Raw genomic sequence first — 18,624 nt, 5'->3', positions numbered from 1 at the left:
TGTGTGTGTGTGTGTGTGTGTGTGTGTGTGTGTGTGTGTGTGTGTGTGTGTGTGTGTGTTTCCATCTTTATGCAGCAACTGATGAGGATGTTTAGAGCAAACGTGTCTGACAGTTTGAATCTGTTATTTCTTTTTCTGAGGTGGCTGAACGTGAAGGAAAGGAAGGACTGGTGATGTACACGGAGACTGGCTGCTGGATTTTTGTGCGTCTGTATTTGCTTTGTTTTTGCTGCTTTCTATCAATCAGTTCTGTTCTCAGGGGGAATTAACTTCTGCTCGAGTCACCTTCGCTGCAGGGATAAACTACCTTATTGGAGGTAAGACCTGGAGTTGTTTAAATGAAGTCCCATTCAGATACACTATACAATTCATCTTTAAATTAGATGTGTGCGTATTGTTTCAGGGATGGGTTCCATGATTGCTTTTTCCAATTGTGACAACAAAATTCCTGCGAACCACACAAAATATACACAGCTACTCGTACACTGTACGTCCTTATGGTTGCTGGGCCTTCATTTTAAATATCTGTGGTGACGGCATCATGACACTTTTCAACATCCAGAATATTCAGTCCCCATTGGTATGACGTGTACAATATGAGGGGGTGGAAAAAGCTATAATAGACCATTGGCCACCGTTTTGGGCCAAACTCCTCCCTAAACCATAAAACAGTCCACCACACATGAACTGTCAATCACTGCCATAGAAACCTGCTTGTGCACTTCTTTTACCAGCCGGGAAACCGTTTATCAGTTTCAGGTGCCACCAATCTAACTACCAGCCTCAGTGGTGTGGAGGATTCTTCTCTACAGAATGAGCAACCTTTATATAGAGATTTTCGCCTTTGTTTTAACCACTTCAGGGTGGGCGCTGGTATGTTCCACGCTGCCAACGGAAATCTGGAAGATTGCAACACTTGATGGACTAGTCATTACCACAAATGCCTACTGGTCCAACCTGTGGAAAAAAAAAGAAAGAAAAATTGTCTAATCAACCAAAAATTTCACGGACCCCCTGCAGTACCTCCGCGGACCCCCTGTTGAAGACCTCTGCTCCGGGACACATATATGTCCATTATTCTTCTGCCAACATCTTAATTTTCAAAAAACAAAAGTTGCACCATTAGCCTTCTCCTAGTTTCATGTGTGGCACATCTTCAAAATGGACTTCGACAAACTGGTTGAAGTAAAAGCTAAATATTCTACAAAACTGAATCCATTCTGTCACCCTCCGGGTACCAACAACAAAACTCACTGACCACAGCGATCTTTCCAAAACACAAGGAACACCGCATGGCAAAACATGTGATGATGTACACAAACCGAGTTTGTTCTCCTGAGTGCAGGTGTTCAGGTGTTTAGGTTTGGGGCAGCTGAGGAGGAGCTATAGAGCAGGCAGCTCTGGGCAAACAGATGTCCCACAGTTGGTGTTTGGGAGATTTGGACTTGTTACTTCTCTGTCCAGCGGCTGAACTCGAAGGCAAGCATGGGTTACAGGACTGTGGTGATGTACATGGAGATCGGTTGCTTTGTGGTCTGCGTGTCTGGATGGATCCTCGTCTGCTCCACGATGCCAACAGAGATCTGGACTTGGTCTGAAGTCGACAGCATAGTCCTGACAACGTCAAACTACTTCTCCAACCTGTGGAAGGATTGTGTATCTGATTCAACAGGAGTGTCTGACTGCAAAGGAATTCCGTCAATGCTCGCACTGAACTGTAAGTAAGATGAATTTCAGAAAAAGGCATATCCACGATTAAAACCAGTGAATTTAGTACCTCAATCTGCACCATCAACTGTGTTGTACATTGTTTCTGCTGCCTCTGGATAGGGGATATTCACATGTGCCGGGCTCTCATCATCATCTCTATTATCCTGGCTTTCTTTGGATCAGTTTTGGTCTTGGTGGGAATGAAGTGCACTAAGATTGGGGGGTCAGAGTTTGCTAATGCAAGAGTAACCTTTGCAGGAGGGATGAACTACCTTATAGGAGGTAAGAGCCGGAGTTGTTTGAATGATGTCACATTGCAATAAACTGTATGATTATTTATTTAGATAAATGTGTGCTCATTGTTTCAGGAATGTGCTCCATGGTTGCTTTCTCATATTACGGAAACAGAATTAGATCAGAATTTCAAGACCCGCTCTTCAAAGCTCAGAAGTACGTCAAATGTAGGCTCTTAAATATACAACAAATCTGCCTTTTTATTGGATCAACATTGCTCTCATTATTCTGTGCAGAAGGAACTGCACTTTTATAAATACTTAAAAAAAAAAATCTATTGGCAGGTTTGAAATAGGCGTTGGTGTCTTCATCGGCTGGGCAGGCTCCACCTTACTTGTTGTTGGAGGCCTTATTTACAGCATCTTTGCAGGAAGGGAAGGCTGTCACTCAAGGTAAACTGCTGCTCGTGTATCATGTTTTTTTTTCACCAGCATTTTTTCCTCCTCAACCCACAGAGAAAAAAATAACTGTATTTTTCTTTAATTGAAACCTCACAGCTCAAAGAGATACCCTGCCTACCAGCTACCAGATGCCTACACAGTTGTTCCAACAAAAAAGAGCCTTGTGTCTTCAGCTGGCACAGATTTTAGCGAGAGCGGGAAATCATGGCGCACCAGTGGCAGCAGAGCCAGCAGCATCTCCACTTTAACCAGCACGACCAAGACGACAGCGACTAATGCATATGTGTGACTCAAAGGTGGAAATTAATTATTTCCAGTGTTTTTGTTCTTCATAATGGGTGGCTTAATTTAATATCTTCATCGTAAGTACTGGAAATCAGCCATTATTTATTATTAATTATTATCAGTCACAGTAATATTGGTAACAACTCAACTTCAAAATGCTTCTTCGAATTGTTTAAATTTGATTTGAAATTAACTGTGACATCATGTTAAAATATAATTTGTGAAATCTTTATATATATATATATTTGTTTTTTATAAACACTGTCATCAAGATGCACCATTTGCACTATGGCCCTCTAGTGACCTTTTCACATTAAATGTTTATTTTGCTGAATGGAAATTAAAAGACAACAAAAATATCAAGTAAATAATTATCTATAAGAACACCATCATGTTTTTTTGTTGTATTGGGGAATATGTTTTTAAATGCAATGCAACCACTTTGTCTGAGCATAATTTTAAAAGTCAAATATTCTCTTGTTCTGATCTGAAGCAAACATGATTGAACTATCTATTAAATTGTACAGTATGTCAAATTGTGTATGTGAAAACAGAACTAATATTGGCAGAAATTATTCTTTAGATTCATAACTTATAGAGCTTGAAACAATGTCAAGTCATTATAAGAAAATAAATTATAATGTTTAATTGTTCCTCCCCGCTTAAAAGTACCATGAAGCATTAGAGAACATTCGCGGTACTAAAATACAACAAGATCTGACTAAATGGTTTGCAGATTTTAAATTCACATTTAATTGTCTATGATCATCAAACATTCAATAAATAAACACTGACTTACTCAAACAAATTGTACAATTGAGGCATTACTGTCATTAACATGTGCATTTTGTGAGGATTTGTAGTGTAAGATATGAGACCTACTACTTTATACAACATCTACTACAAGCCACCTAAAGCTATAATAGATAAAGTTGTAGTTATGTTTCATGTGAAGGTTTTAAATGTAAAGTAACTATCACTTCAGCTGCATGAAACATAAAAATGTCACGTATTTCATAGAGTTTAAGCTACTGAACCGCAGACTTACTTCCACTTACTATACTATCAAACTTAAAATATTGTTTGATAAATGTCAGTGTTGGTATGTCACTCATTCGGTACTTGTGTACAATTTTTAGGGACTTACGTGTTTCCATTTTAATACTTCTTGCATTTCAGACGTAAATATTACACTTTATATTCTATAAATCTAACAATTGTTGTTACTGTTTAGATATTTCATCTTTTCTTTCCCCATTAATCATCTCATGACCCCTCATATTTATATGCTGTTCTGCTGCTTCACTTTTAACAATCTTTTGATATTATTTCTAATAATAAATCAGCCGGAAGGACTAGTTCAGTTCACTACAAGTAAGGTGACAGCTATTTTTTTTTTTTTTTTTTTTTTGTGCTGCCGTGGCTGCACTCCGTTGAGCCAGCAGATGTGGGCGTGGCTTTCCAAACGACGCAGCCAATCACAGCCGCCCACGCCCGGTCAGTTGAGTGTGCTGCTTTAAAGGGGGAGCGATGCAGCACATGGGACGGTGGAGAATTAAGCGAAAAACATTAGTTTAAACAACATCAGCTGAAGTCTGCGGGGACGTGACGACACGGGATACGCGAGATCCGCATGTAATCATGGTTTCCATTGACCATATAGCTCACAAAGTAATTACTTACATCCCGTATGTTCTTGTTTTGATGGATATGAGATATGAAGGTAAGAAGCTGAACCAGCTGTGTTTTTTGTTTTTGTTTTTTTTTTACTATTCGGGTTAATGGTAGCTGCCTAACCAGCTGTTTAACGACGCCGTTAACGTGAACTTCTTCGATCACCTGTTCCGGTCGAGCTGACACGGTGACAGGCTCACGTCAATCATCGCGTCAGCCTGCCAAGTAGCTGATGCTAAGCTAAGCTACATCGAGGAAAACTTCTAAATAACTGTAACTTCTCATTTTACAGGAAGTTAACCAGTTTGTTTGAGCCTAGAGTTGCTTTTTATTTATTTATTTATTTTTTGGTGACTTTTAGAGAAATTAACGTCACAAAAAAAAAAAAAAACTAAAATTAACTTGGGACGATACGAGCTACGCGTCAAAGTCACGTGTGTCGGCTCTTATTGGTCGGACGGTGACGCGAAAAGTTTGAAAGTGAGGTAATACGTGTCCTTATGTCCCGTTTAGGACATGTTTCACAAACATTTTAATGTGTGTGTGTGTGTGTTTTCAGGGGTTACATGTGGCAAGGATGGTAGTGTGGACAACCACATGGAGATGGGGAAGAAACTGCTGGCTGCTGGTCAGCTGGCTGATGCTCTGTCTCATTTCCATGCAGCTGTTGGTGAGTTACAGAAACAAACACAAATGTTCGCCTTGTTGTTGTTTTTTTTTTTTTTTGCATCAGGAAGTACAGTTTGAAACCTGCGTGTTCATACTTTCTTTGTCACTCTTGCCAGATGGAGATCCCAAGAATTACATGGCGTACTACAGGAGGGCGACGGTGTTTCTGGCGATGGGGAAGTCAAAGTCTGCGCTGCCAGATTTGAGCAGAGTCATTGAACTGAAACCCGACTTCACGTCTGTGAGTTAGTGTTTTTACAGCTGGGTCCGGAGAAACTCCTCTTCACTTTGTTTTATGACGTACTGCAGAGTTGCTCTGCCGGTTTGACCGAGCCGGGTGAGAAATAGATCTCCACCAGTGATTTAAATGAGGCTTAGATATGCAGGAAGTGCATGTTTTATAGTTGGTCTCAGCTGTGCTGAGAAATCAAGTGCATAGTTGTGTGCAAAGCAAGTTCTCACTGTTTCTGTCTCAACAGGCGCGGCTTCAGAGAGGAAACCTTCTTCTAAAGCAGGGAAAGCTGGATGAAGCAGAGAGTGACTTCAAGAAGGTGGTAAGTACAGAAATATGTTGGGACACTGAATAGTGTGACGTAAGCAGAGTTCACCAGGAGGTGTCAGTGTTGATCTGGTGTTGTACTGAAACTGGATTAGTTTTTTCAGTATGATAACAAATAAAGACAATCAATTAACAGCTTATTTGATGTGACGATTTTCTGTACAATCTGCCCTCTTGATTTATTTTATCATTATGGAGGCGAGCGCATCATCATGGATGTATTTAGACAGATATGTCATTTAATGAAACTTTATTTTTCCTTCTAAAGATTATGTTTCTTGCTATTTATGTTTGCTTTCTCTGCTGTATGATATTGTAATTATACACGTTATCAGTGGTTACAGTTATAAGGTACACGTGAGAGTTTTTGTTGTTGACAGGTTAAATGGACGAAACGAAACGCAAAGTGAAACCAAAGAAGGAAATTAAAGTCTTGTAGCGCCGCAAGACCCGAGAGAAAAGGAAAACGGTGTATTCATAAGTTATCCAGTAAGATATAGATCATTACTGGCAGTGAACCCTCACTTGGCCTCCGGGCATCATTTGATCTGTTCCCCAAGGAATAACACTGGAACTCACTAATGCATCTTTCCACTAAAAGGACCATTTTTACACTGAAGTTTCATACCATCCCCAGAAGACATAAATGCCCTCGTTGTAGGGATTTGGAAGCACAATTCACATAAGCCCCTTTTCCACTGCTGTTACCGGCTCAGCTCCACTGCGCACATTTTTTGGGGGGAAGGAGGAGAGGGGGGGGTCCATTGCGGAAAACTTGTGGATAGTACTTCATGTGTCGCATTGACGATTACATGATGGCAGTTTCGTGCAGCGTTGCTATAGTAATGACGCCGCATTCAGGGGTACTATCTAAAGTGAAACACTAAATCCAGAGCCAGTACCGGGGTACCATTAGCTAGGAAGCTCGAGGCGAGACGAGCCGTGGAAAAGGGCTCTAATGTGACATCGTGCCACCAGCCTGTATCGAGCCTGCAGCTCGTAGGCCTGTTTTGATTATTAGCTCTTTGCCTTTTACATTTTAATTTTCTTGAACTCACCAGTACACTTTTGATCTTATTACGTCTTGGTTGGAGCTCAGTGATTAGTCCTGTCTTGTCGTTGGTGAGGCTGTAACGTGGAACCCCTGCTGGTTCATCTGGAAGAGGGTTATGTGCTGCAGGCGGCGAAACTGGATGATGAGTGGCTTTAAATAGAAGTTAAATACTCGCTCTCTTGGACATAAAGTCTTTGACCAAGTGAGATCCGCCTCCTCCAAAAAGGGCAAAGAGCCGCTGGGCCTCCGGAGACCGATGAGACCTGCTGCGTCAGCAGTCCGCAGCATCGGCCTCATGTATCATATTTGTGCATTACCCTTTGCCTTCAGCTCAGCCAGGTCCATCTGTAATGGATGTGTCATCATTTGAAATTGCTCTCGTGAATATGATGACCCCTACGATGAGGATGATTATAATGTAATGGGTTTAGAGAACGGTAAGCACTGCTCTGATAGGTTCGGCTGACAGGAAGCAGGAGTTGACTCAGAAATCTCTTCAGATATATACAAGAGCTCATATTGGAAGCGATTGGCGAGAAACATTCAGATTTTCTTAAGCACACTAAGTTTGTGGTTTAACATCCACATCTCCAGGTACTATTTAATTATGACTCTTGAGTATTTGCTTTGCTCTTGATTTCTTCCAGCTGAAGTCCAACCCCAGCGACAAAGAAGACAGGGAAGCCGATAGTCAGCTGACAAAGTCAGATGAAATTCAGCGTCTGGTGGCTCAGTCACGCAGCAGCTTCAACAGCAAGGATTATATGACAGCTGCTGCTCTGCTTGACACAATCATTGAGGTAAAAGAAATGTCTTGTCAGTGTTGCTTGATTTTCTTGCGAGCATGACGATGTCCATGTCACTGCGGAGGATCGTTTAGTAACTGCAGTTTGTAAGAGTTATCATTTCACCTGTTTACAGACCTGCGTTTGGGATGTGACTTCTCGTGAGATGCGAGCGGAGTGTTTTATTCAAATGGGGGAGATGGGGAAGGCCATCAGCGACCTTAAAGCTGCATCCAAGTTAAGGAACGACAACACCCAGGCTTTCTACAAGCTCAGCACCATCTACTATAACCTTGGAGACTATGAGATGTCCCTCAAGTAAGATCACCTTGCCGATTACTTTTATTGAGGAAACTCCAATGCTGTTTTTAGATTTTGACAAGGACAAAGATAAAAGAGCGTGTTACTATATGAAAACCTCCTCGGTACTAAGCTGTTTCTCCAATAAACAAAAGTGGCAGAATCACATATCTAATAGATTACATCTGATTTTTGTAATTTGACTTGGCTTCCAAAGTAAACAAAAAAGGTTATTAGGGGGGGGGCACTCATTTATATTTCAATTTAAAAAAATATATTTTATGGGGAAGTGGGTCCTATTAAAATGATAATTTTCAGATCTTCAATAGCTGACACATGCTGGTAAATTGTATTACATTTCTTATTATTTGTGTACGTTGCTGACTTTGTAATTATAGCTACAAGGTCAGACACTGAACACTGCTCAATATAATGTCGCAAGTTAAAAATGTATAAAAGCAAAATGTCAAGGTCACATGCTACACAGAAAATGTACATTAGGAAAAAAAAGAATAAAGAGATAAAGGTTCTTTGTTTAAAAACAATACAAAGACTATAACTTCACAAATGACCACACCTTGTTCTTCCTACTTGTTTTTGTCCACCGTGTCTGTTGGCGCTGTAGCACAGGAGGTAAAATGGTAGTTTAGCCTTTTCACCCTCGTCCTCCTCTCCTTTGATCTGCAGTGAAGTGCGCGAGTGCCTGAAGCTGGATCCTGATCACAAGCAGTGTTACAACCACTACAAGCAGGTCAAGAAGCTCAACAAACAGATCCAGTCTGCAGAGGAACTCATCCAGGAGCAGAGGTGTGTGTGTGTGTTTGTTTAGCTATCTATGCGAGGACAAGTTTGAGTGTTGGATCTTGGGAGTGAGGACATTTGGTCCAGTCGTCACTTCCTGAACCACCGACCCTCAACGGGGCTGTATGAGGATCGGGTCGTGGAGTTGTGTGTTATACATTCATTTGTGATGGTTCGGGGGCGAAAGGGAGGCATTATGTCAGTCGGCAGTCCCCAGAAAGATAGAAGTACAAATATGTGCGTGTTCAGGCAATTGTATATCCCCGTAAATCTTGTATAATATCCCGTCCGAACAGCCGGGATTGCATCAGCTGAAGATTGACTGCTTTCTTGTCCTTAAGCACTCCCACTTCCTGCTTTTACTGACGGCCGTGCAAATCCCATCTTGATGTGAATGGATGTCACGTCATGTTTAACATACGCACAGGGCATCATATTCACAAGACTATAACATGGTGGCGGGATGGTTTTTTTGATTGTTTTTTTTTTGGGGGGGGGGTGCAGTGATCCATGCTGCATTCACCGTGTTGTTGAAACTCCGACCTGTTTCGTACTCGTTCAGGTATGAAGACGCAGTCAGCAAATATGAGGCCGTGATGAAGACCGAGCCTCATTTCTCCCTCCTTGCCAAGCAGAGAATCTGCCACGCACTGGCGCAGGTGAGACCCGCCGCATGCAATCCGCCGCATGCAATCCGCCGCATGCGTCAGCTCACTTTTGTGTTTGTGTCGTGACCACCAGGGCCAGCAGGCCAGCAGAGCGATCTCCGTGTGCAGCGAAGTCCTCCAGTCGGACCCGGAGAACGTTGACGCGCTGAAGAACCGAGCCGAGGCCTACGTCCAAGAGGAAGAGTACGAGGAAGGTGAGCCCGTCGGACGTCGCCGTTTGTTCCCGGAGGGTTTAGGTGCTGAGAGTGGAAGGTCATCGGAGGTTTGGGCTGGCGCAGTTGAGCTAACTGTCGCGAACCTGCTTCACTTTAATGAGCCGGTGGTGAGCAGGACACGGGAACCATTTCCACGGCGTCGCCGGTCGCGATGCTCACATACGCTCTTCGTTGCGTTCATTCGGCTTGAGTGCTGTGAAAAAGCACTTCGGCTCTTGCTGCCGAGTGTTATAGTGGGAAGAAAAAAATCTGTATTTTGTAATTTAACTAAGTCTGTCTGTTAAAATTCAACACTTAAAAACCAGACTGCAGTCTGCACTCCGTGACCACTTTGTTAGGTACACCTGAACACTCTGATGTCATTCAGTGTAACAAATCTGCCTCATTATGGAGTTTATAATGACCGGTTTTAAAACCTTGTTTCAGATTAAAATACATTTCATAGATGTACCCTGTAAAGTGGCCACTTGGTGTTTGGTGTAAATCGCCTGACTCGGCTCCACGTGTAGTCTGAAACAGCTGTCTCTTCTCTATCCGTTGTCAAATTGCAGAAATGATGGCAGCTGGTGAAATCCCCCGAAATAGTCTCCCACTCTCCCTTTCACCTGTCACCTGATGTTCTGCTTCCACAGCGATGGATGTTCTTGTCAAAGTTCCCGCTTGCGTTTTGTGTTCGTCTCTGCCAATTAAGTTTGAAAAGTGATTGCGAACCATCTGGGCATGTTTGCAGGCAGATCGGCGAAGTATTACCCAAACCAAAGGCTTCTTTTATTATTAATTATGAGGGTTCGTCCGATAGTAGCCAAAAACACTGGAAGATTTATAATGAAAACAAAATTCGTGACCTCCTTTGAATACCAAGAGTCCTGTGAATTCTGAATATATGAACGTTTAACGCCACGAACTTTAAAAGAACGCTTGGAGAAGCGTCGTGTAGAACGAGATGGACCAGAGAAGTTGAAGAAATCTAGACGTGAAGTCATCGAATGCAGACGGGAGGTTCAATATGTTTCTATGTAATCACAATATTCACTTCAGCTTCGTGTCACAAAGCTGAAGTGATGTTTTATTTAGTTTGATCTCCGCTAACAACTCGTAGAAGTGTTTGATGGTCCAGGTCTCGACCGTTTTTGAACGCCGCCCGGCCGTAATGGTTTATCATTCAGTGTTATTTTAGATTTAGAAAACAAATCCTTAACATATTAGATTAAAAAAAATAAAAATAAGCACAGATATCCAATTAAACCCACAATAAGCATCAGTGCGTCGTCAGGCGAGGCCGAGAGGAAACGCGTCCATCACCGACATCCCGTCAGGGCTGCAGCCGCAGGAGATGCTGGCTGAGCCGAGCCGTTAACCCGGCATGAACACATCAGCGGGTGGGGGATGCCAGACCTCATGGGGGGGCTTTTAAACTGTCGGTACACGTGGGTGTTAAATTCACCTCAGTCCACCTCGCAGAGCGAACAAGCGTCAGAGCGGCATTAGCAGCCCGGAGCTGCTGCAACGTGATGTGAAGGTGATGCAGCTCAATGCATCTGTGGTTTTACTTCAGGAGTTACAAGAAGGACTCCAGTGATGTAACACTACGCATGTCCGAACTTTATATTTAAAAAAAACAAAACTCAACAGCAACAATAATTCTGGCAACAATAGTTTTTTTTTTTTTTTTTTTTTTTTTTTTAATGGTGGAGCGATTTTTGTAAAAAAAAAAAAAATATATATTTAATCTGACTTTAAACTTTACATGCCAAACTTCACTCCAGAAGATAATCTCTCCAACAAAACAGTTTCACTAAGCTTCAACTGTAGATTAAAATGTGCTCTTTAACGCAGTACTTCACTTAAGCAGTTATTTAACTTGAGAGAAATATGACAACATTTCAGAAGAAGTAGCCGATGTGATTTTAAGTCCTGCTTTGTGTTAACTTGACAAAATGTAAATTTCTGACTAGAAACGGAAGACGCTCCCGTCAGCCGCAGTTCTCCTTTGTTTTTACTGGCGTACAAGTGGAAGGCTCATTTCAATAAAGGCAGCATAAAGCAAGTTGCTGGTATTTATTTATTTTTTTCGAGGGGGGGAAATGTGTCCTAGAAAATAAACTGGGAACCGTGTCGTGTTTCTGGCGCAAAGTCAGCTGCTATAATTGTGCTTAATATTTAAATAACTCTTAACAATAACAATCTCCTGCACGGTCACTCGCAGTGAGAAATAAATAGTAGTTACTGGACACAACTCCGGTTCTATGAGTGCGTACGTTGCCCTCGAACGGGCTTTGCTATTGGTCGCCTCAGCCAGTTATTGTCAGCTGAGTCAAGTGGATTATTTTTTTGTTGTTTTTTTTTCATCTGAGTGGAGGCTCTGGTGCAGACAGCACAACCCCCCATGACATGAATGGGTTCAGTGCCTTGCTCAAAGACCGCTATTGGAAGATGGAAGCTTCCCACGAGGTTTTAAAGCTTTAACGTGTTCTCACAACTGAAGAACAATCTTTACATACTGTACTTCACTTTGAATGAAAAAAAAAGAAATGGTGATCCCATCTCTGCTTTCTTCTCTTCCAGCTGTCAGAGACTACGAGACGGCAGCGAAACACAGCGAGAATGACCGTCAGATCAAAGAAGGCCTGGAACGAACTCAGCGACTCCTCAAGCAGTCTCAGAAGAGGGATTACTATAAGATCCTGGGAGTGAAGAGGTGCGGACTGATCACTGGATTTGGGAAATTCGACGCGGGTTTTAGAGGTGTAGTTTGGACGGGAGAATTAAACGGATCGTCTGGGAGATCGGAGAGCTGCGGTATTTTTCCAGGGAGTCGCTTTTCAACGAGTCGGAAAGCAATTTATGTTTAACTTTAAGGTTTTTAAGGTCACTGCTCCATAAAAAAAAAAAAGCCCTGCTACCTTCCAATATTGCATAATTTATCTCAAACTTTTTTTTGTTGTTGTTCAAAAGCACTGATTGATTCAAGATGGAAGACAAATTGAAGCTCTTAGTTATTACACGGTTCATCACACAGGAGCCGGAGAGCTAACCCTTCCACTTGGACGAGTATTTTTAGGTCCAGCTTATGTGTAAAGTAAGGAAAGAGAAGCTGCTCTTATCTTCTACAAATGTGCTGATAATTCCCCCCTCCTCTCCTCTCCCCCTCCCGTTGTCGCAGAACTGCCCAGAAAAAGGAGATTATCAAAGCCTACAGGAAACTGGCACAACAGTGGCACCCGGACAACTTCCAGGATCTACAGGAAAAGAAGAAGGCGGAGAAGAAGTTCATAGACATCGTTCGGGCTAAAGAAGTTCTCACTGATCCAGGTAAAGTGTGCGGTCTGTTTCATAACCATAATGTAGTACAAGTTTTGCCCAATACCTGCATATATAGCACATATTTGTATTTCAGCATCTTATGTAGATCTGCAGTTTTGCTTTATTGATAACACCATCCACACTTACCAGCATAAATTAATCACATTTAGTATTATGCATTTCTTTAAATGTTTACCGGATGTTAATACATATTATTTGTTCCTTTTGACAATTCCTGCCCCCCCCCCCCCCGCAATTTTAAAACATTGACAGAAAATATGGCTGCAATGATATAAATTAAACTCCTATTAAAAAAAAGAAAAGTGTGTTTTTCAGTTCTGACAATCGGTGTGTGTTTTCCAGAGATGAGGACCAAGTTCGACCAGGGAGAAGACCCCCTGGACCCAGAGAGCCAGCAGGGTCGCCACCATCATCACTTCCAGGAAGGTCACCACGGCTTCCAGGGTTTCAACCCGTTCGGCTCGGGCCCCTTTAACTTTAAATTCAACTTCAACTGAGTTGAAGTGGGAGTTTCTCCCGTTCCTCCCTATTTAAGAGGGAGATCGCTGGCATGAGGAATGTTGGCTCTTTAAGTAAAGATGCGTCTTTGATTTCCGACCTGGGAAGGCCTGTTGCCATGCTAACAAATATCTGCCTTGTGTGAAGCAGCTTTTATCTGTCAAGTGTTAAAACAATTTTTTATCTGGACACTTCCATCCTTCCCATGTACTGCACATCCAGTCGTAAAATTCTATTTGTAGAAAAAGTACACTACTATTTTTGATATGAATGGAGATTTTTCTGAACTGTAAATAAAGAGTTATTTATGTACATTAAATTGAACTCCGAGTGCTACTTGGGCTGAAGGTGTGATTTGAGAGATGGTGCTTCTTGTGACTCTCTTGGTCACGCTGTGAAAAGGCCTTCAAACATACCGAACAGACTTCTCAGCTTTTGTAGCAAAGATTTATTTTTTTCCACCAAACAGTAATATAAACATTTCTCTTTGACCGCACAGTGAAAGATAAGATGCCCTGAGAGCAGTCTTCCAGCTCCTATCTTTGAAATGGACGTTTAAGACGGTAAGAAAAAAAAAAAAATACTGTTGAGTTTATTCCTGAGACGAAAACACTGGTTCATTGTGGAATTTAAATAGATGTTTCTAGAAAGTGAGTACAGTGAAGCTGAATGAACATAGCGTGTAAACATAAGTTAAGCTCCTCAAGTGTGCAAATGAGGATACTTTGATCCATTATGATTAAAGTTTAGCCTGGCCTGCTGACTGACAGTCAACTTGTTCATCAAGCCCCGCCCCCTCAGCTACAGCCGTTTTACCATCCTGATAAACACTTTAACCTGTTTCCAAAGTCCTGATCGTGGATGTGTTTTAATTCAAACTTAAACACGTTATTTTTCCATCTCGGTATCAGACGGGCTGCCATCTTTAATTTGATGTAAAAACAGAGGTGCTACTTGGGAAACAAGTTTCAATCTCTGTCATTCAGCGGAGTAAAGTTTTTTTTTTTTTAAGTCTTTGAGGATTGTAGGGATCGTTTCAGAACAACAGAAAGTGTTCTTGAACACCTTTGTAGGATTATTAAACATTATAGATTAATTTACCGCCAGAAAAACTAAAATGATTTGGCTAACTTCCTGTCTTCTTTAACCTCCGCGGGGCTGGTCCTAGATTAGATCAGCGGGGAGGATGCTGTTTGTGATTGGTTTATAAGTAAGGAAGTGACCATATTTTAGAGGGACCACCATGAGTGAATTCAGCAAATAATGCTCCAATGACTTGTGGAAAAGATTTATTTACTGAGAAAAGTTAAATGGGAGTTTATGGTAACAGACGCTTTTTGGAGCGAACCCCTGGTGGCCTGTGATGGTATTGCTACCGCAGTGGCCTCGTTTTTTCAGACCTCTATTTATCACTTATTAAAAAAACAAAAACAGTATCGCTTACAGCACATTTAAGTTAAACAAATGCAAAGTTTAAATAATTCTGTACAACTTCCTGCTTGCGTTTTTGGTTTTAGCTCAGCTAAAAAAAATTAAAAAAGATATGATATGATTCTCCAAAAGACAACGCTGTTATAGCCTGGCCTTGCCAAGCTTAGTTACAGTTGCTAAGCTAGGATTGGACAGTCATCAGTCGGAGGCGGGGTTTAGCGAACGGTTGGCTGTCTGTTCCTCATCCTAACTGCCCTTGCTTGATGTAACTTTAAAGCAATTTGTGAAATCTAAAAGCAGTTAAATGTCAGTCTCGGCTGTGGTTTGGCATTTCAAAGGCATAATAAAAGTCTTCATGTTATTTATAATGTCAAATTAAGAAAACCTAAAAGATATAAGCTTTTTGAAAGTTTTACACAAAAAAAAAGAAAAGAATTTGATTCTTAGAAATGTGCCTTTAGCTATTTGTCTCTTTGCATACATCACCAGTGCCAACTATTTATCCTCAAACACATCTAATAGAGCGCTTTTGACCTCTTTCTGTGTGGATCTGACTGCAGAGGTCGTAGCGCACCACGAGTTCACGGTTGGCAATTAACAATTACGTCACATGTTGATTTTTTTTTTTGAAGATGTACTGGCTGCAGAAGCAGACATGGCATCTCTGAAAATATCTCCTCCTCCTCTGGCTCAGGATGTAACACTGGCTATGTTTAGATGGGATTGTCGGTCTTCAAGCTTCACAGGTGGCCTGCGTGCAGAAGGTGCTGCCTCCCTCCTCCCTCTTCAGCATGGTGCTGGCACACACTAAAGTTCATCACGCTGGTTGTCAACTGTGCGGGGGGTGGGGGGGGGGATGAGCACAGTGGTAAGAGATGAAGCAGTTTGGCCAAGATTAATCATGTAGGAGTAAAACAGATGGACGTCACAGTTTAGCTTGTCTGTTCTTTAAAAACAAGAAAATATTTTAGACTAACAAAAAACTAATTATTTTTTTTCCTTTGTCTTTGTTTACCTTTTTTCTGTTGCGAGCGAGAGGAAGTCTGTGTTTGCGTCGTGTCTTCCTGATCCTGCACCTGTCTCAGCAGCTGTTTTATCTCATTGTCGTATTCAACCCACTCGGGAACGATTCTTGCTGCAGCCATTAGCTTTGGTTCTTTGGTCTTTGGGTTATTGCACTGCAGGAGAAAAGCAGACGAAGCACATCACTCATTTGCCACCAGTGATACTCCGACAACAAGTCGGACCGTCATTGCCAGCACTGTCTGTGATCGACTAATTTGATTTTCAATTCTGTTAAGAGGACATTAGTCCATGTCTAATGTCTGAATTACCAAGTGGTGACCTACACCCCAATGAGATGATGCTTCCTGTTCCCGTCCACTGCACCCATCCAGTATTTCTCTAAATTAGTTTAGGACACTGCAGGATTGCGCCTCAGTTGTCTCCTAAATGCCAAGTGCCTCATAGACATTAGTGGCTGTGAATATGCACTTAAATGACAGTGTTGCAGCAGCTACAGTTCACGATTATAACAAATAAAACTGAAATGTGTTATATATTTATAAACACATCAATCCACAAACGAAGGACGAAAATAAAGACAACACAGATTTCACTATTTAAATAAAAGGAGCAATTTGATTTGATGCCGAATTATTTAGCAATTCCCAAATCTGCCAGTTAGCGTTCCACGTTACTAATCAGTACTGCAGTGGGACTAACCAGGTCGATAGTCTTAGCTGTGACTTTGGAAGCGTCATCGCACCACGTCTCGCACCACAGCCACTCCTGAGGAAGAGACTTAATGGCCACCTGGTGTATCATGTTGTTAGGAAGGTCCTAAAAATGTCCAAAAACAAAATATTTAGGTACATTGCAAAAGTGATATATTAACAAAGTATGGAAGGTACTAAAACGGATAACTCGACATCATAAAATGCAGTACTGGCGTCTCCGTTATTTACCTGGTCCAGGTTAGACAGACTGTTGGGGTCTTGGCTCAAGGCTTGGTACTGTCCTCGTAATCTGTCCCCGGCTGCAATCTTACGGAACTTCTTTAAATCTACTACGTACAGAGCGCTGGATGAAATGTGAGAGGAGAGATGGAAGACGTAGAAAGACGGCGTAAGAAAACCCAAAAGGAAAAAAACCCATTGGAACGACAGCAGGAATAAAAATAAGGACTCAAGTTATGATATATACCCCGGGAATATTCACAATTATACCCAACGTGGCACATTAATATACCCAAAGGTGTGGACTGTTTAGTTTAACGCATCACTGATTAGATCTCCCAGTGGATATTCATCACCTTGTGTTTTCCCTGAGCTCACTGAAGCACATCCTCTCTCATCCTCGCTGCTCTTGTCCTGCCCCGCAGAGCTAAGCACCTCACTGGCATCCAATCAAAGCACTGTGGTTCTCTGACTTTTCTTTTTCCGTCCCCATCAGCCAGCGGTGAGGTGGAAAGTTCTGCGCTCTCTGTTTATCCACCGGCTGACACCTGATTAGCCATCACATTGACGGAAATAGAACTCAATGTACCGAGCCCAACAGGAAGCTGAACAATATATTTATGATGATGATGTATCATTTCATACCATGGCTCTGTATCGGATACTAAAATATCGCTGCCAGCCCACCAATGTAAACAGCCTTTTTGTGATATCTTTAGAGGAAGTATACCTGATGTGGTATTTCCTGTGTCCAAGATGTGAGGCCCAATATCCGCTTTTCCAGAAGCGATATCCGTCCATGTCTCTGCGGCTGTCACAAAACGGTGTGTAGCCATAAGGAGCCCCGTCCAGGTCTAAATCCCTCAACTCGTTCAAATCAGCCCGAACTATCTGCAACAGAGAGAGATGGAGGGCTTCGGTGAGTGTGGAAAGGGTTGATGACACTTTGACATCTCATCTGATCTTCACACCACCACTGTAGCTTTCTCCCACGTTGGTTGATTTTGAGCTTTACCTGGTCAGCGTCCACAAAAATGATCTTGTCCACAGCCAGAGGGAACAGAACATCCAGGAAGAGGATCTTGTACCCCCAGATGATCCGCTGCTTCTCCGTCTGTTGGTGGAGCCATCGAGGCCATTTGTACTGCACCAGTTCATACTGAAAGCCGTATGACTCCGCCATGTGAGAGATGGTCTCCTACATACACAGAAAGTAAAACAAATTAAAACATCAAATACAAAAGCATGTTTTTGAGTAACAAAACTTTTATGTAACGTGCAAAAAAATGTACCTTGAAAGAGGGGGACAGGTAATTCTTGAGGAACCAGAACTTCACTGGAGATTTTGTATGACGAAGGACAGACAGCATCATTATTCTGAGACGGAGACGGAGACACCGCGGGGTTAGATGCAGGGTCAGGGCTGAAATGTACAGAGCTTGAAAGGAAAGCTGGTGTTTGTGAGGTGAAATTGACCGACCTTAGAAAGCGCTCGTACAGATGGCCTGAGGCCACGGAAAATATGTTCAGAACATCCTGTTTTTTCTTCTCTCCGTCATCCTTCTTTGAGCTGCCACCTGTGATGCTGTGAATGAGACAACAATACATGAGGCTGCCGTGTTCACACCGATGCATTTTTTTTTTTTTTTTTCATAAAGCCAGAATAAATGGAAACTAAGTCAGTAGCCACCATGCTTCTGTAGAGCCGGCGGTCATAGCAGTTTCAATCAGACAGCAGAAAACATTTTCAAACAAACCATGCAACACTAGGTGGCAAAATGAAGTGTTTTATTTCAATAAAATAACAATGATAGAAATGGAAATGATTCAGAAATCAACAAATTTCAATCAATATCATCCCGAGAGCTGAAATAAAGTTTTAGAACAGACACAGTGAACAACTCTGTTTTCTGATAGACTCCCCAGAAATAAGATCTGTGTAACGTCTATGCACAGATGACCTGCTCTAAATGAGCAGGATGTCACAAGATCAAAATC

General features: G+C 42.0%; 3 protein-coding genes across 3 annotated transcripts in view; 2 read left to right on the top strand and 1 right to left on the bottom strand.

Annotated features, from left to right (window-relative positions):
• Positions 1-1,410: 1,410 nt before the first annotated feature.
• LOC138623246 (claudin-10-like) lies at positions 1,411-2,909 on the top strand. The gene is made up of 5 exons (XM_069702646.1): positions 1,411-1,717; positions 1,831-1,992; positions 2,079-2,160; positions 2,289-2,396; positions 2,502-2,909. Exons 1-5 carry the CDS (start codon positions 1,486-1,488, stop codon positions 2,692-2,694), a joined length of 777 nt encoding a protein of 258 aa, XP_069558747.1. The 5' UTR covers positions 1,411-1,485; the 3' UTR covers positions 2,695-2,909.
• Positions 2,910-4,200: 1,291 nt separating this feature from the next.
• dnajc3a (DnaJ (Hsp40) homolog, subfamily C, member 3a) lies at positions 4,201-13,322 on the top strand. Its single transcript, XM_069702641.1, has 12 exons — positions 4,201-4,413; positions 4,924-5,034; positions 5,150-5,274; positions 5,513-5,587; positions 7,294-7,446; positions 7,568-7,749; positions 8,419-8,538; positions 9,095-9,191; positions 9,274-9,394; positions 11,981-12,113; positions 12,579-12,727; positions 13,082-13,322. Exons 1-12 carry the CDS (start codon positions 4,332-4,334, stop codon positions 13,234-13,236), a joined length of 1,503 nt encoding a protein of 500 aa, XP_069558742.1. The 5' UTR covers positions 4,201-4,331; the 3' UTR covers positions 13,237-13,322.
• A 1,139-nt stretch (positions 13,323-14,461) lies between these two features.
• The window catches only part of uggt2 (UDP-glucose glycoprotein glucosyltransferase 2), a 31,034-nt gene continuing 26,871 nt past the window's right edge, over positions 14,462-18,624 (bottom strand). The window contains exons 33-40 of the mRNA XM_069702639.1: positions 18,107-18,211; positions 17,919-18,003; positions 17,642-17,824; positions 17,357-17,517; positions 16,636-16,750; positions 16,394-16,510; positions 15,684-15,846; positions 14,462-15,501 (exon numbers count right to left, since the gene is read on the bottom strand). Of these exons, the coding sequence (XP_069558740.1) occupies positions 15,476-15,501; positions 15,684-15,846; positions 16,394-16,510; positions 16,636-16,750; positions 17,357-17,517; positions 17,642-17,824; positions 17,919-18,003; positions 18,107-18,211 (955 nt within the window). The 3' untranslated portion in view covers positions 14,462-15,475. The remainder of the gene's footprint in view (positions 15,502-15,683; positions 15,847-16,393; positions 16,511-16,635; positions 16,751-17,356; positions 17,518-17,641; positions 17,825-17,918; positions 18,004-18,106; positions 18,212-18,624) is intronic.

The sequence above is a fragment of the Brachyistius frenatus genome, unplaced genomic scaffold (assembly GCF_029030835.1).
Source record: "Brachyistius frenatus isolate BFR_SWC_R1_liver_20210118 unplaced genomic scaffold, ASM2903083v1 Contig_42, whole genome shotgun sequence".
In the NCBI taxonomy this organism is placed as follows: Eukaryota; Metazoa; Chordata; class Actinopteri; family Embiotocidae; genus Brachyistius; species Brachyistius frenatus.
The sequence above is the reverse complement of the archived record's forward strand: the minus strand, read 5'-3'. Positions and strand labels throughout refer to the sequence as shown.